This window comes from Hemitrygon akajei, chromosome 6 (genome assembly GCF_048418815.1).
Source record: "Hemitrygon akajei chromosome 6, sHemAka1.3, whole genome shotgun sequence".
NCBI classification, from domain to species: domain Eukaryota; kingdom Metazoa; phylum Chordata; class Chondrichthyes; order Myliobatiformes; family Dasyatidae; genus Hemitrygon; species Hemitrygon akajei.
In genome coordinates, this window is record NC_133129.1 from 155252390 (window position 1) to 155271256 (window position 18867).

Below are 18867 nucleotides of genomic sequence, written 5' to 3' on the forward strand. Positions count from 1 at the left end.
TTAGCCACGGGTGAAATTCCTGAAGATTGGAAGGTGGCTAATGTTGTTCCATTGTTTTAAAAGGCAAGCAAAGGACGAGTCAGAGAATTACAGGCTAGACAACATGACATCAGTAGCGGAGAACTTACAGGGGGGATGTCTGACAGACAGAACTCCCCACATTTGGCCAGGCAGAGTCTGATTAAGAGGAGTCAGCATGGCTTTGTGCACGGGATGTCATGCTTAACAAAACTTGTAGGGTTTACTTGAAGACGTTACAGTACCAGGAAGTTTGATGAGGGTAGGACATTTGGGCTTTAGCAAAGCCTTTGACATGATCCCACATATTAGGCAGATCTGGAAGATTAGGACCCATGGAATCCAAGGAGAGCTTGATAGATGGATTCAAGACTGGCTCAGAGGTAGGGAGCAGAGAGTGATGGTTGAAGGCTGTTTCTCGGAATGGAGGCCAGTGACTGGTGGCGGACTACATTGCTCAGTATTGGGACTCATGTTATTCATTATTTATATAAATGATTTGAATGCAAATGCACAGGGTTTGATAAGCAACTTTGTGGGTGGCACAGGATTAGCCGGTGTAGTTGATAGTGAAGGCTATCATAGTTACAATGGGATTTTCATCAGTTAGGGAAGTGGGCAAAAGAATGGCAATAGATTTCAATGCACATGAGGGTGCGGAGATATACTCTGGAAAATCAAACTGGTGTAGGACTTTCACTAAGAAAGGTACAATGGAACAGAGGCAGCCAGGAGTGTAAGTTCATTGCTGGTTGAGAGTTGTGTCACGGGCAGACAGTGTGGTGGGAAGCACGTTTAGCACGCTGGCTGTCCATCAGTCAGGGCATTGATTATAGGAGTAGGGATATTATATTGCTATTGTACAAGTCGCTTAGTGAGGCCGCGCTTGGTGTACTAAGTACAGGTCTGGTCTGGTCACCCTGTTATAGGAAAGGTGTAGTTAAACTGGAAAGAGTGCAGAGAAGATGATTTACAAGGCTGTCATGAGTAGAAGGTTTGCTAGGCTAGGTCTTTATTCTTTTGAGTGTAGGAGAATGAGGGATGCCCTAATGGAAGTGTTTAAAATTATGAGCTGCTTAAATAAGTTTGACGGTAGCAAACAAGAGAAAATCTGCAGATGCTGGAAAGCCAAGCAACACACACAAAATGCTGGAGGAACTCAGCAGACCAGGCAGCATCTATGGAAAACGGTACAGTCGATGTTTCGGGCTGAGACCCTTCAGCAGGACCTGAGGGAACTAGGAGTATGTTGTGGCCTGAAACGTCGACTGTTCTCTTTTTCCACAGATGCTGCCTGGCCTGCTGAGTTTCTCCAGCATTTTGTGTGTGTGTTGCTTAGACAGTAACAGTCTTTTCCCCAGGGTAGGGAGACCACAATCAAAAACAAAATAGGTTTATGGTGACAGAGAAAAGATTTAAGTTCCAGGGGGATAACTTTTTTCTATGCAGTGGGTGGAGAGTACATGGAACGAGCTGCCAGAAGAAGCTGTTGAGGCAGATATGATAGTATCATTTAAAATGTAATTGGACAGGTACATGAAGGGATTATGGGGTAAAGACAGGAAATTGGGACTAGCTGGGTGGGCACTGTGGTCAGCATGGAGGGTGTGTCTCCTTGTATATTGCTCTATCTCTGTATGGCCTAGATAAGGAAATACTTGGCTTAGAAAGAACTAATGAAGCTTCACTATTGTTCACTTCTTGCATAAGCTGATTGTCCAGTGAGGAGAGGTTTAGACTCGGCCTTCATCTAGAATCTAAAAGCTCAAAAGCAATCATATAGAGACGCAGTGAGGAAAGTTCTAGAAGATTGACAGGGCCAATAGTGGAAGGAGATTTATCCTGAGCTAGGAATTTCACAGAATAAGAGTCCTCCATTTTGGACTATGAGGAGAAATTGCTTCAAAGGCTTGTGAATCTTTGAGATTTTCTACCCATGAAGAAATATTGATGCTTGGTCATTGATTATATTGGAGAGAGACAGTTGCATTTTTGGACATGGGCAAGAAAGAGGGTTATATGAATGACAGAGCTAACAAGGTAAATCAACCACGAGCTCAGACTGAATAGTCTATCTGTTTACATTTTTTGTTCTGTGATGTCTCTATTTAAGACATTTTAAAATATTTAAAGATTAGCTTGTATATTGATATATACAATGAAATAACTCAATTGCATCATCGACCAAAGCAGCTGGAGGGTGTGAGGACCACAATCGTTGCAATGCTTCTAGCCCCAGCATAGCATGCCCACTATTTACTAATCCACACGTCTGGATTGTGGGAGGAAACTGGAGCTCCTGGAGGAAACCCACACAATTACGGGAAAAACAAATACCTTGTAGAGAGTGGCAAGAATTGAACACTGAAGGCACTGGGACTGTACAGCATTAGGCAAATAACTGCCATACTGTGCCACTATATTGCTGTCATAGACCAATTTCCTTTGGATTGGTAAAAGTATTTTATAGAATTTGAATGCTGTTCTGTGCAGCATAATAACGGTAAGACAGAACACTTATCTATTTGTGAATAGAAAAGAGTTAATTAAATCAAGGTGAGACCATTCTAAAATGTATTGTTGTGGGTTGGGAATCATTGAGAGGCTCCGATCAATACCTCTTAATGTTTTTTTGTAGAAAACAAAATATGACATTAAATAGTCCAATATATGTACATATACACACACTTAAGAGAAATCGGTTACTTTACCATGCTTTCATATTAATTTCTCTAATACTTTTCACCAATTTGTTTATCACAGTCCTTCAGTAAAACGTGCAGAGTTTAGAAGTTAAAACAAAATTAAAACAAATCTAATCCATTTGGACTTTCTGAAGGGGAAGTCAGTTTAAGATATTCCGAATCCCCTTCAGTGACTTCAATTGTTAATATTTAGGTCATGGGTTGAGTTGAAAACATAAGTGTTTATCTGATAAGCATCAGATCATGCAGTGGGATCTAACTCGTGTAGAATTTCGTTCCAGCTTCCTTCCAGATTCAGCAGTAGTTTTTTATATAAGATACCTAATGTAAGAATAGGAAGAGTTCGACAAAGCCGTGCTAAACATGAAAACGATTAAAAGTTACAACAGCGTCTCAGGTCAAAATAACATTATAACAATGTCTTATAAATCAATCCTGAAATTATAAATGTGCTTCCCCTGAAAAGGATTTGCCCGTCGCAGATGAAGTATGAAGCGATAACATTAAAATAAACGCATAACGTTGCCTCCATCAGTACCCCCGAGTGTATTTTTAACGAGTCAGTAGGCCATTCTGCAGTTTTGCAGATTATGGCTGTTGACTGTAATTGACATTTTCCGACAGCGTTATTCAGACTATTGGCTCTGACTGTGTGGGGATCCTGGCGCATGAAGGGATAGTTTAACCCCTGATCGATCCGACCATCCCTCCCCCTTCATACCGGCTCGGAATTGGATTGAGATCGGGCCCGCGTCCACTTACTCCGCATTCTCCAGCGATTTCCTCTCGATTGCGGCTGACATTTGCTCGGGGAGCCGATCGGGGTGGCTGGCTGTGGGCTGGCGGGTGCCTCGGTCACACACAGCCGCTCGGCAAGGCCGCTGCCTTTTTTATATCGAGCTCAGCCCCAGATCGCACGTTTCCTTTTCCTCATCACGATTCGGACAATACACGGAAATTCGTGTTAAAGCCGCAGCTTTGAAGCGTCGCCAAGGGACCGCTTCCTACAAAACAACACTCATCACTTTTAAAGAGGCAATGCCCGTTGCTGCTAAGAACAAACCACACATTTGTGGTGACGTTATATTTTATATACTGTCATGAATCCAATTTTCCATAAAATATCCAAAACCTGATTACAAGTGTTATGTTTAAGTTAAGTGAATATTTTATGACAGGCATCAATTTTCTGGATTTTTAAAAATTGAATCCTGTTATTTAAGTAGTGAATGTGATCGACTAAGATAATTTAATACATGAAGAATAATTAGCGCACGATCTAAATGATTAAACAATCGAATTTAGTTTTGGCAGTGCTCGATTAATCCGCTAATAGTTCTTTCGGTTGCTGGAATAATTTATATTATGGTGATGGTGTCAACCATTCCCGAATAAATGAATCGGTCATATTGGAGGGTTAGTTTATCCCGAATATCGTACTGCTGTTATCAGGTCTTCATTTACAACTGAAGCTTATTTTTAGTGTTACTCTGGATGAGCGAGTAACATCGGCACCTTCTCTTCCTGTGTTTACATGCGGAATCCGCTACCACGTCCCAGCTGGAGAATCGTGAGCCCATAAAAGCCAGGGTCAACAAGTCAGCGACGGGACAGCCGAGATTAACGAGTTCGCTCCGCAACAGGCACAAACACTGCTCAAATATAAAAACACGACACCTGGTTCACTTCCTGTGGTGCCTGTTCATCAGCTTTAATTTGGACTGCGAGCAGGAAGGAAAAAGGATGGGGGTACAGAGATCACAGATTTTCTGAGCGCCATTCCTGGGATCTGCTTTCATAGTTATAATTAAACTCTTGGACTAGATAAAACTTTGTGTCTACGTGGTTTTTAAAATGAACACTTCTGCGGGGGGGGGGTTATGAAACAGGGTGATTCAAAAGCACGGACTGCTGTTCACATTTACAGAGTGGTAAGTACCTTTACGTTTCAAGTATAACTCAATATTACCTTGGTAAAGAGATTGGTCTACAAAGTGAAATTGAAGTATAAAGACCGCATATTCGTGACATTGGTTTGTGTCAGGGCTGATTTGAGGCAGCAATGCCTTCATGCTCCATCCTCCAGCTGACACAACCTCTTGTAACTACGTAGCATGAAAAAGTAGCTGGAAGAGGCCGCACCCCACCCCACCCGCCAGCCTGTTGGCCTGCGAAGCAGCTCTATTTAAAAACACTATCAATGACTTAACCATCAGTTGCTAATTTTGCTATATTTCTTTGTAGTTTAAAACGATTTCTGTATTTCATGCTTCAGATTTGCACAAGCTATTTTTTTTACACAAAAACTTCTCAGTGTTCCTACACACGGCTGCACCAGTCCGCCACGGAGACAAGCACGAGGTGGAAAATGAGCTGTTAGGTCAGCCTATTAGAAAATGAAGGAGAAGAGGAGGATTCAATGGGAGGTACTCTGACTATCTACCCTGTCTTTTCCATTCAGAATATTACGTAGTGACTCCAGCTTCTGAAGCTCTCGAAAAAAGCAATCCAAGGTTCCCCAGCTTCTTCTTACAGCTCATAGCCTCTAATCTACACAACATCCTGGAAATTCTCTTTGCATCCTCACCAAAGCCTCCATATCCTTGTAATGCAGCACCCAGAATTGCATGCAATAGTTCAAACATTGTGTAACCAAAGTTATATGCAGCTGCAACACAACGTCCTCACTTTTATATTCAGTGCCCCAACTGATGAAGAAAAGTACACCATACGATTTGTGCCATAAGTTATTTGCACACCACTTTTGCTGCAAATTATTGTTCCATAATCTGCTTGGGCGATGTGGTCATCATACTGAGTAGCTTGCGGAATGTTGGTGCTCTGATATATGGATGTGAAGCTGGTTGTCATGATAAGATTGTGAGCTGAATTGACACAAATGATTATTTGGTATGAACTTTGATAGAGGTAGTTGGCAGGTATGGATAAGGAAGGGGATAAAGAATTGAGGCTTGTGCTGTAGTTGATGGTATGTAACATGTGAAAATAAATTTTCTCTGCCCTTGAAATGATAAAACTTGTGATATTGCAGGCAAATTCTCAGTTTAAACTCTTGATAGTAAACCTGTTGACTCTTGTCTGTTCCTTTCTTAACATCCAACTGGAAGGTGACCTGCAATACTCCATATGCCCATAGACGCAGAACGCTTCTGTACTTCGCATTTCTTTCACTAAGAGCTCTACTGCAGAGCTGAAGGCTGCAGACTTGCCCAGTCTCTCCCAAGTGTAGCCTTTGTTGATTGCACAGGGCTATTTAGCATAATCCCAGCAACTCCAACACCTTCTCTTGAAGGGATGGAAGGTAGCTTTAAGTAATGTGGATATTCCTCACATAATTTTAGGAGCCTCCTACTGATATAGGAGTCAATGTGCATGTACATCAAAATGAAAAGGCAGCATAAAATTTATTTTTTATTGAACAGATGCAGACCAATTGTGCACTATGATCTCCAGATTCCAATTCAGGGGCTGCTCACTTAAAAACAATTCATCTTTTTTCTGAATTTTTTATATAGGCATCCGTTGGTCTCGAGAGACCATGGATTTGTGCCTAGGAAAACTTCCAGGGCGCAGGCCTAGGCAGGATTGTATGGGAGACCGGCAGTTGCCCAAGCTGCAAGTCTCCCCTCTCCACGCCACCGATGTCGTCCAAGGGAAGGGCAAGGGCCGATACAGCTTGGCACTGGTGTCATCGCAGAGCAATGTGTGGTTAAGTGCCTTGCTCAAGGACATAACACGCTGCCTCAGCTGAGACTCGAACTAGGAACCTTCAGATCACTAGATCAATGCCTTAACCACTTGGCCACGCATCAACATTTTCTGAAATAGTCACCTTCTAGTTACCCCCTGTGGTAACAATGTTTTACCATCTCTACAGTATATCCACATTTGTGCGGCTGGTCAAATGCCATCTATAAATTTGCTGATGACACATCTGTTGTTGCCAGAATTTTAGATGGTGAAGAGGAGGAATACAGGAGTGAGCTGGATTAGCAGGTTGAGTGGTGTCACATCAACAGACTTGCACTTAATGTCAGTAAGACCAAGGAATTGGTTTTGGATTTCAGGAAGGGGAGGATAATGGGATACACACCAGTTCTTATTGAGGGATCAGCAGTAGAAAGAGTGGGCAGTTTCATCAACATCTCTGAAGATCTATCCTAGGCCCATCATATTGATGCAATTACAAAGAAGGCAAGACAGTGGCTATATTTCATTAGCAGTCTGAGAAGACTTGGTATGTCATACAGACTCCTGTAAATTTCTATAGGTGTACTGTGGAGAGCATTCTAACTGATTGCATCACTGTCTGGTTTGAGGAGCTTCTGCACAGGATAAGAAAAATCTGCAGAAAGTTATGAACACAGCCAGGCCCATCAAGGGCCTTAGCCTCCCCAATGCCCAGGACATTTTCAAAAGGCAATACCTCAAAAAGGCAGCATCCATCATTAAGGATCTCCATTACCTAGCACGTCATCTTTTCATTGCTAATATCTAGGAGGGCAAGAGCCTGAAAACTCACACATTAACCTGATATTAAACCTGATTCTGATTCTGAATGTATGTAATTTGCCACTGCGAAATACAGTGCTAGAATCGAGGTTGGGAACCCCAGACCCTTTGCTTAATGGTATTGGTCCATGGCATAAAAAAAGTTTGAGAATCCCTGTGCTAGATATCTGAAAGCTCTTGCTCCCATTTAGTTATTGCACTGGTAAAAACATTTAACTATATTGGTGAAGAGAAGAGTTTGATTGATAGACTGAACTGGGTAAGTGTTAATAGTCATCAGAATCATAATGTTAGTATCAACAACTCATTTAATACAGACATCCATGGGAGCAAGGTATGGGTGAGATGAGTCTTATGAAGTGAAATTCTAAAATTATACGTATTGTAGTAATGGGTATGTGTTTGATGTTCCCTCTAACTTTTAATGACCAGTGTGCACAACAATCTTGTGCTGTGCAAATTTTTTGCCCAATGACAACTACATGTGTGCACTGAATAATTTCTTCAATAAAAACAGAATAGATAAGTCGGTTCTAATGTCTGCAGAACAGATCATCGCAAACTCCACATTGTCAACACTGTCCGTATCAGAAACGGGAAAAATGAAATGTGATTATGTACGATGGTGAAATATATTTAAAATGCCAATGAAGGAGAGAGTGACAACCTTTTGTGCACAGTTTAAATTCCTTTGTGTGCGAGTAACAAAAGATGTGTGTGTGTGCACACACCTTAGAGGGAACATTGTATATCTTGGCACAGCAGTAAAACCTCTGCTTCTGAATCAGAAAAAAATGGACTTAATCCCAAATATGGAGCCTGAGTCATTATTTGGACTGATTTTCAGTGGCGTACTAACACCCAACTGCATACTAAACGGTTCTGTACTGAGGTGAGTCAGAATCAGATTTATTGGCACTGATATATGTCATGGAATTTGTTGTTTTGTGCCAGCAATACAGTGCAATGCATAATAAAAGTACTATAGGTTGCAAAAATTAATAAGTAAAGAGGGCAAAAAGGGAGGTAGTGAAAAGGAATGAATCATGAGGTGGCGTTCATGGGGAAATGGACTATTCAGAAATCTGACTACAGAGAGGAAGAAATTGTTTCTCAAACTTTGAGCGTGGGACATCAAGCTCTTGTACCTCCTTCCTGATGATATTACTGAGAAGAGAGCATGGTCTGGATGGTGAGGGTTTTGAATGATGGATGCTGTCACCTGAAGCTACTGCCGTTTGAAGGAGTTCTCAGTGGTGTGGAGGGTTGTGCCCATGAAGGAACAACTGGCTGAGTATGTAACCCTCTGCAGCCTCTTTCAGTCATGCACATTGGTGTGTCCAGTCAAAATACTCCGCGCTGTATATCTGTAGATATTTTCCACAGTCTTGGTTGGCATGCCAAATCTCCTCAAATTCCTAATGAGATATAGCCGCTGGTATGCCTTCTTTGTGACTGCATCAATGTGTTGAGCCCAGGATAGATACACTGAGGTATTGACATCCAGGAGCGTGAAACCGTTCACACTTTCCACCATTGACCCCCTCAGTGAGTACTGGTGTAGCTCCTCCTAACTTCCCCTTCCCAAGTCCACGGTCAATTCCTGGTCTTGCTGACATTGAGTACAAGGTTGTTCTACTCAACCAGCCGATCTATTTCACTTCTTCTGAGATTCTGCCAACAACAGTGGTGTGTCATCGGCGCGTTTATAGATGGTGTTTGAGCTGCGCTTAGCCACACCGTCATGAGCGAAGAGAGAGTAGAGCAGCGGGTTAAGCATGCATCCCTGATGTTCAGCCGTGTTAACTGTCAGCAAGGAGGAAGTGTTATTACCAATCCACAGTGACTGTGGTCACCTGATGACCAAGTCAAGGTTCCAGTTGCAGAGGCTCATTGAGGTGAGGTGTTGATGTAATCGATAAACAGCGGCGTGGCATTTGCATTGCTGTTATCCAGGTGCTTCAAGGCCAACTGGAGAGACGGTGAGATTGCATCCACTGTAGACCTGTTGTGCTGGTAGGTAAATTATAATGGGTCCAGGTCCCTGCTCAGGCAGGAGTTAATTCTAGCCATGACCATCCTCTCAAAGCACTCCAGCATAGGAGATGTGAGCATTAATCAGATCTTCCATGTGCAATAAATTATGGTGTGGTACAATTTTAAAGAAGAATAAAGACTTATATTGGAAACCTTCCAAAATAAAATTCTCTGTTGAGTACTACTAAATTATTTGGTTTTGAATCTTATTGCTGTCTGTTCTAAGTGTAAATTGGCCATTATATTTTCCGAAAATAGTATATTGCAAAAGTAAACTTAATTACCAGTTCAACTAAGTACTTTTAATATCTCGAGGTTTTGAAATGCAGCAGATAATCACACCTCTTTCCCCTATTTTTCCTACTAGTAATAAACCAGAAGCTCTTTCCACAGAATTGGCAAGTTGTAGCAAATATGTGAGAAACTTTACACAATAAAACAAATTCCCCGAAATGCTTAGAGTCTGCAAGATTTCACTCACTATATTGCCCATCTGGGCATACTACATGAATGCATCAGGTACTGTATCACTGAGCTGTCACTGCACTATATAGGCAATTCAAGATCAAAGTATTTCTGCAGTGCCTTAAAAGGTATATTCCTATTGTCTGTAAAAGCATGGCTGTATATTGTTTTCTAAGTTCAAAGTAAATTTATGTTACCATGTCCTACCCTGAGATTCATTTTCTTGCAGGCATTTATAGGAAAAATAAATGCAATGGAATCTACAAAAATATCACCCTCTGACCCTCAACACTGGTGCCCCTCAGGGCTGTGTGCTAAGACCCCTCCTTTACTCGCTCTATTACCATGACAGTGTCACCACCCACAGCTCCAACCTGCTAATTAAATTTGCTGTCGGCACTACACTGATTGGCCTAATCTCAAATAATAATGAGGCAGCCTACAGGGAAGAAGTCATCACCCTGACACAGTGGTGTCAAGAAAACAACCTCTCCCTCAATGTCACAAAAACAGAGGAGCTGGTTGTGGACTACAGGAGGAATGGAGACAGGCTAACCCCTGTTGACATGAATGGATCTGGGGTTGAGGGGGTGAACCCCTTTAAGTACCTCGGCATCCACATCACTGAGGATCTCGTGGTCTGTACATACCGGCTGTGCGGTGGAAAAGGCACAACAGCGCCTCTTTCACCTCAGACGGTTGAGGAAGTTTGGCATGGGTCCCCCCATCCTAAAAACTTTCTACAGGGGCATAATTGAGAGCATCCTGACTGGCTGCATCACTGCCTGGTATGGGAACTGTACTTTCCTCAATCCCAGGACTCTACAGAGAGTGGTGCGGACAGCCCAGGGCTCTGTGGATACAAACTTTCCACTATTCAGGACATTTACAAAGACAGGTGTGTAAGAAGGGCCTGAACAATCATTGGGGACCCAAGTCACCCCAACCATTAACTGTTCCAACTGCTACCATCTGGGAAATGGTACCGCAGCATAAAAGCCAGGACCAACAGGCTCCAGGACAGCTTCTTCCACCAGGCCATCAGACTGATTAACTCTTGCAGACGCAACTGTATTCCTATGTTATATTGACTGTCCTGTTGTGCATGCTATTTATTATAAATTACTATGATTGCACATTGCACATTTAGATGGAGACGTAACATAGATTTTTACTCCTCATGTATATGAAGGATGTGAGTAATCCAATTCAATTCAAATACATCCAAACAAAGACTGACAAACAACCAAGGTGCAAAGGAAGACAAACTGTGCAAATAGAAAGAAATAACACTGACAACATCATCTGTAGAAGGATCTCTGAGAGTGAGTCTGTAGGTCGTAGAATCATTTTGGACTTGTGGTCAGTGAAGTTATCCACATTTTCCAAATGGACTTCATGATGTCTTTTTTCACCATTAACACAAGTGTAGTGTTTAGCACAATGCTTTAAGTACCACTGACCTAGGTTCAATTCCTGCTGCTGTCTGTAAGGGGTTTGTACGTTCTCCCTGTGACTAAATGGGTTTCCTCCGGGTGCTCTGGTTTCCTCCCACCAGACATGCCAGATGGTGGGTTAATTGTGCTGTGATTGGGCTGGAATTAAATCGGGGGATTGCTAGGCGATGCATCTTGACTTGTACACAGATGCTGTGTATGAGAAGAGCCAGATTTGCCTCTACTTCCGGAGGAGACTGAATTCCCTTGGTGTATGCAGGCCTCTCCTTCACATGTTCTACCAGTCTGTTGTTGCCAGGACAATCTTCCATGCAGTGGTGTTCTGGGGCAACGGCATCAACACTGGTGATACCAATCGGCTCAATAAACTGAATTTAGATTTAGAAAGGCTGCCTCTGTTACAGGAGTCACACTGGAGGCTGTGGTAGAACAAAGGACGATATGGAAAATCCTGGCAATTCTGGACAATGTTTCTCACCCTCTGCATGCTGCCTTGACTGAACAGAGCAGCACTTTCAGTCATAGACTGAGACAACTTATACAGAGCACTGTATAAGGTCATTTTTGTCCTCCGCCATTAGGCTTTATAATGAGTCAACTTATAGTGATGATCCCCCCCCCCTCCCGTTAGTCTGAATGAGGTAATTTATCTTTTATTCTTTCTTACTTCCCTTCTAATATTTATATGTTTGTTTAACTGTGCACTTGCAATGCTACTGTGACACTGTAATTTCCTTTGGGATCAATAAGTAGTCTATTTATCTATCTATCTATTTATCCAATCTCGCCTATACAGTCCAGGCAACACCCTGGTTAATGTCTGCATTTTCTCTACCTCAACCACATTCTTCTGTTATCATAGTGACTCGAACTGCACACTGTATCTGGTGGGTGTATCCAGGGTTCTGTAGAGTGTTGCCATGATGCCCAAATTTTAGATATTATCCTGCAAAAGTTTTTAGGATGGGGGGACCCATGCCAAACTTCTTCAACTATCTGAGGTGAAAGAGGCGCTGTTGTGCCTTTTCCACCGCACAGCTGGCATTTAGATATTATCCTGACCTGCAAAAACAAAAATGCCACATTCCTCTTTACCTGCCCATGGACCGACATAACCACTTCTAGGATATTTTATCCTTGAACCACAGGATCCATCTATTTATTGACGTTCCTTAGTGTCCTGTCATTTCCAGTATGTGTCCTGTTCCTATTTGACTTCACAAAACACATCACCTCACACTTGTCCAGATTAAACTCTACCTGCTAATCCTCCATCCAAGTTTCCAGCTGATATAAATCCTGACCTAGATGACCTTCCCAGCTATAAACAGCACCATCAGTTTTCATTGGATCAGCATTTATCATCAAGGACCCCCACCATCCAGGCCATGCTCTCTTCTCACTGGACAAGTGAGTGATCCTCGAGGAAAGCTGAAAGTGGGGGGAGGGGGGGAGGGAAAGATGTGCTTGGTGTTGGGATCCTGCTGGAGATGGCAGAAATTATAGATAATTATATGCTGAATGTGGAGGCTGGTGGGATGGTGTGTCCCTTTTCCAGTCATCCCTCATTACTGATCTTCTCCTTACAAGTGGAATAAGTGCTGCACCTGCCCCTACACCTCTTCCCTCTCTACCATTCAGGGCCCCAAACAGTCCTTCCAGTTGAGGCAACAATTCACCTGTCAGTATTTTGGGGTAATCTATTGTATCTGGTGCTCCCGGTGTGGCCTCTTGTGAGGTGAGTCTCAATGCAGATTGGGAGACTGCTTCGCCAAGCACCTATGCTCAGTCCGCCAGAAAAAGGGGGATCTTCAGGGGCCACCCATTTTAATTCCACTTCCATTCCCATCCACAGCCTCCTCTACTATCGTGATGAGGCCACCTTCAGGTTGGACCTTAAATTCCGTTAGGGTAGCCTCCAACCTCTTGGAATGAATATCGATTTCTCAAACTTCCGGTAATGCCCCACACTCCTTCTCTATTCCCATCCCCTTTTCCCTCTCTCATTTTATCTACTTGCCTGCCCATCACCTCCCTCTTGTGCTCCTCCCCCTTTTTCGTTCTTCCATGGCCTTCTGTCCTCTCCTACCAGATTCCCCCTTCTCCAGCTCTGTATCTCTTTCACCAATCAACTTCCCAGCTCTTTACTTCATCCCTCCCCTTCCCAGTTTTACCTAACACCTTGTGTTTCTTCCTCCCCTCCCTTCTATCTCTGACTCCTTATCTTTTTAACTCCAGTCCTGCTAAAGGGTCTGGGTCCGAAAATTCGACTGTACTCTTTTCCATAGATGCTGCCTGGCCTGCTGAGTTCCTCCAGCATTTTCTGTGTGTTGCTTAGATTTCCAGCATCTGCAGATTTTCTCTTGTATGTGATTGAATTACATATGTCACATTGTATGCTATTAAAGGGTTAACTATTCTTCCAAAATCTCTTTGTAGAAGTGTTCTGAGTGTTCCAAAGAGTTTTGTCTCTTTACTGAAATTAACGTCCTTTTCATGTTTAAATACTTCAATCACGATTTCAGATTCCAACAGAAAGTACAACCCCCCCCCCCCCATTACACATGGATCCTTTTGATGGGGGAGGGGAGGAAGACAGACAGTAGGATGTTGGATGCAACATAGACGATTCCTGTCTCCTGGAGAGTCAGCTTTGAGACCGGAATTTAGAAATAAGCTGCTCAGAACTAGTTGCATAAATCCATTTCAGATAGGATAAAACTTTGAAGATAACCATGTAGCTTTGTTGCGTAGAAATAAATCCCGAGTCAGTATGATATACAGTATTCCCCTTAGCCTGTCATACTTTGCCTTCAAAATTCATTCCTTTGATTCCTCAGCAGCTCATGTTTTGAAATCCACATAAACAAAGCAATTCCTTTAATCCCAGATGGGTATCCAGACTTGAATCAATTGTTGCTACTAGTCACATCATTTTATAGGAAATTAATGAAACAATTGTTATTTTAGAACAAGCTTTAGATTTGCAAACTGTAAGTTTCCCCTGATTGATATCCGTTGGAAAGTTCATGAGTCACTCCAATATTTTCTCTGACACTGACTAACAAATAATGGGTTACAGTCTCAAAAAATGGTTATGATGCATAAATAATCCATCTCCCAGATCATGGTGCCCACTCATATGGATGACTATTCATTTGTTCATAAGGGACTTACAACCTGTTGAGGCTGAGCGCCTTGGGGGGAAATTGTTACAGCATTCTGGTTTGTAACTCTGTGAACGAGCACACGCCATGGAAGATAGCTGGTGCTCACTTAAATTAATCGTACAGTTGCACACTAATATTTCCAATTTAACCCCCTTGAATTGAATGCATCAGCCATTTGCTTATCATCCTGAACTCTTCCAACTTACTTTCACTTCTACTTAAAGCTTGTGTGTGATGCCAAGTCGTCAAAAGAAACCTGCGCCAACTTTGGTGCTGGGACTTATTAGATTACACGGCCACACTATCCCTTGCAAACATTTGGTACTTTAAGGAACTCCAGAAAACACCAAGCACTTTTGTGAGGGTAACAGCACCAAACATTAATCTATACTCAACCTAAAAATGTTTAATGATCTTGAATATACAAATAGCAGGTAATATGCTGCTGAGGAATGCTTTACTGGGCCCCTAAAAATTATGATTTAAGATAAAAATCAGCACTGCACACACATTGAATACAATATGCCCTCTTCATTCCCCAGCAGGCATTAGATACATTTCTGTTACCATCCCATCTAAAGTTCTGCTGAGCCTTCCTGAATGTTAAGCCTGATTGTATCTTGTAATTTTATACATTCTTGTAATTTTTACTAATTTCTGCATCTTTTTTTGGGAATGATGGGTAACTGGGCCCCAACCGATGGTGAGACAATTGAACGTTGTCTGCAGTACTGGGTTCCTCAGTCCAAAATTATTCTGGAGTTGATTCCAGTGAAAGCCAGGGCAGATGTAGATTAATTGACGGATAACACTGGGCCACATAAGTAGACATTAAGGAAGTATTGTATCTGGAGATGATATTGTCCAGAAGATTTCAGAAGTCCAGAATGAGACTGTAACTCTTATGGTTCCAGGGTTTTATCAGATGTTCTTCATAGTACAGGTCAGACAAGGTCAGCCTGTACCAGCAAGCAGGGCAGAGAAGTAACGAAGGATCTGTAACCATAGCAAACTGTAAGTGGCTGTAGCTGTAACACAGGAACATGAGCACACAGTCTTCTTTTATACTGCAAACCGGTTTGGGCCAGTTTAGATAAGCAGCCAGTTCTGCAGGTACTGGCCAAATTATACTTCATCCTTGCGGACAAAAGAACAACAGAGGTATAGAACCAAATTACTACAAGCTCCAGTTACTTCTGGTAAGTTGGCGGCACGATCAGGTGCAGTGGCTTTTTTAGGCCAAATCAAAGATGTCTTTTGTCTTTTTTATGATCGCAAGGCACTGCTAGACATTAAGGACTTCAGGTATTGCAAACCTACCCCATCAGCGAGTTGTTCATTAGTGGAGGAGTTGGACTTTGTGCAGACCGTGTTGCCGCTTGCTACAGAAAGGTGGCAGAGGCCAGTGCGGGAAGGTGTTGCGCGGTCTGACAGCAAGAGATGGTCTTGTGATCGCAAGCCCCTGTTGGACATTAGCAATGAAGAAAGCTGCATGTCGGGTTCATTGGTGAGACTGACGATAAAGGAGCTGTGTGGCCTTGGTTGTAGGGCGGTCTGGGCCTCAGGCTGCGGTGTCGCCTATTGCAGCCGCCAGTAGGGGAGGCATCAGAAGGAATGTGGCGTGGCATCCATGTTGGATTGGGGCAAGCCCCTCCTGTCGGTGCTGATCTCCAGTGTCTGCTGGATGGAAGACAAGCTGGACAGCGTGCAGGTGAACGTGTGTGCATTTGTCTGCAGACCACTGAGGGCTTGTTTTGCCAACAACTTTCATTCTCCATCAATCAACGGGACATGCCATTTAACGACTTGGACTATATTATGTGTCTTTTTGTGTGCCTGTATGTTTACTGCTATCTTATGTGTCCTATACTAGTGGTGATTGATAAGCTTATGGCCTAAGGTAGAAGAAGTCAATTTTAGAAAACCTAGCATATTTATTTTTCAACATAGTCCCCTCCTACATTTACACACTTAGTCCAGCGGTCGTGGAGCATACGGATCTTGGACCTCCAGAAAGTGTCCACAGCAGGGGTGATTGATAAGTTCATGGCCTAAGGTAGAAGATGAGTTATTAACTTCAAACTTTCTGCATAATCACTCAAAGAGTTGACCTGCATGTGCATGTAACGAGAGCTGTATAACTCATCTCCTTCTACCTTATCAATCACCCATCTGTGGACACTTTCTGGAGGTCCAAGATCCGTATGCTCCTCAACCGCTGGACTAAGTGTGTAAATGTAGGAGGGGACTATGTTGAAAAATAAATATGCTAGGTTTTCTAAAATTGATTCCTTCTACCTTTGGACACAAACTTATCAATCACCCCTTGTATGTGCCTGGTGCTTTTTTTGACAGTAGGTACAATGCTTTGCATCTTGCCCCGGAGTAACACTGTTTCATTTGGCTGTATTCATGGGTATTCATGTATGGATAGTGCAGTGTAGATAGTGTAGATACTTTATTGTCACCAAACAATTGATACTAGAGCGTACAGTCATCACAGTGATATTTGTTTCTGTGCTTCGTGCTCCCTGAAGTACAAATCGAAGTAAATATAATAAAAATTTAAATTATAAATCATAATTAGAAAATAGAAAAGGGAAAGTAAGGTAGTGCAAGTCAGGTCTGGATATTTGGAAGGTACGGCCCAGATCCAGGTCAGGATCGTTCAGCAGTCTTATCACAGTTGGAAAGAAGCTGTTCCCAAATCTGGCCTTATGAATCTTCATGCTCCTGAACCTTCTCCCGGAGGGAAGTGAGACATAAAGTGTGTTGGCTGGGTGGGTCATGTCCTTGATTATCCTGGCAGCACTGCTCCGACAGCATGTGGTGTAAAGTGAGTCCAAGGATGGAAGATTGGTTTGTGTGATGTTCACGATCTTCTGCAGCTTCTTCCGGTCTTGGACAGGACAACTTCCGTACCAGGTTGTGATGCACCCTAGAAGAATGCTTTCTACGGTGCACCTATAAAAATTAGTGAGGGTTTTAGGGGACAGGCCAAATTTCTTCAGCTTTCTCAGTAAGTAAAGGCACTGGTGGGCCTTCTTGGCAGTGGACTCTGCTTGGTTAGACCAAGTCAGATCATTTGTGATATTCACCCCGAGGAACTTAAAGCTTTTGACCTGTTCCACCACTGCACCACCCGTGTAGATTGGGTTGTGCGATCCGCTACTCCTTCTGAAGTCAACAACCAATTCCTTCGTCTTGCTGAGGTTGAAGGATAGGTTATTGTCTTCTCATCATGCCACCAGGTTCTTAATTTCCTCTCTGTACTCAGACTCATCATTACCCAAGATACGGCCTACAATTGTGGTGTCATCAGCAAACTTATATATTGAGTTCGATGGAAACTTGGCTACACAATCATTGTTGTACAGTGAGTACAGCAGGGGGCTGAGTACACAGCCTTGTGGGGCACCGGTGCTCAGAGTGATTGTAGAGGACAGCTTGTCCCCTATTTTTACAGACTGGGTCCTGTCTGTGAGGAAGTTGAAGATCCAGCTGCAGATCTGAGTGCTAAGACCCAGGTTCTGGAGCTTAGGAATCAGTTTATTTGGAATGATGGTATTAAAGGCAGACCTGTAGTCAATGAAAAGGAGCCTTACATATGTGTCTTTATTCTCCAGTTGTTCTAAGGAGGAATGTAATGCCAGAGAGATGGCATCTGCCGTTGACCTGTTGCTCCGGTAGGCGAATTGCAAAGCGTCGAGGTTGACCAGTAGGTTATGGTTGATGTGTGCCATAACCAATCGCTTGATGCACTTCATAGCAATTGATGTTAGAGCCACAGGTCGGTAGTCATTCAGGCATGCCACCTTGCTTTTCTTCGGCATCGGGATTATCGTTGCCTTCTTAAAACATGAGGGGATCTTAGACTGAAGCAGTTGAAGATGTCAGCAAACACAATCTTTCTGCTTCCCTTTGCGCTTTAAGTCCATTTTATTTTGTATTTGACAATCCTATCAACAAAAGAGCTTTTGCAGTGTGTTCATTTATATTCTGTTTAAGAATTATGGGCATCATGCTAACTCTTTAATTTCAATTGTTTCTTGTGTATTTTCAGCTTTTGTCCAAAAACTCATTATCCAAATGGCTTACTCCTGCTTCTTATGTATAAATGCTAAATCATAATACACCACCACAGGCATGGGGGAGTTACCCATTCTCACTTGGTTGAATGACAACTAAACTTCAACTAGAAGTTTACAAACAGATGATTATACAAGTGTCAGGAAGGCTAAAACTACAAGGAAAAACACAATAAAAACAACAAACCGGATTCTAAACCAGCAGAATCCTATCAAAAGTTGGTCAAAGTGATAAGTTTTAAGGAGAACCTTAAAAGAAGAGAGAAAACTGTTCGGATTTAAGGAGGAAATTTTGGAATCTTTGGACATGGAGATGAAGCCAAAGTAGAACAAATAAATCTGGGAACATCAAAGAGGCAGGAGTTTGAGGAATGCGTATCTCCTGGGTGGTTGT

The 18867-nt window shown here is 42.6% G+C and overlaps 1 protein-coding gene across 1 annotated transcript in view; it reads right to left on the minus strand.

The window, feature by feature from the left end:
- The window catches only part of lmo2 (LIM domain only 2 (rhombotin-like 1)), a 32269-nt gene extending 28522 nt beyond the window's left edge, over positions 1–3747 (minus strand). Inside the window, exon 1 of the mRNA XM_073049630.1 lies at positions 3486–3747. Coding sequence (XP_072905731.1) covers positions 3486–3526 — 41 coding nt within the window. The 5' untranslated portion in view covers positions 3527–3747. The remainder of the gene's footprint in view (positions 1–3485) is intronic.
- Between the last annotated feature and the right edge of the window lie 15120 nt (positions 3748–18867).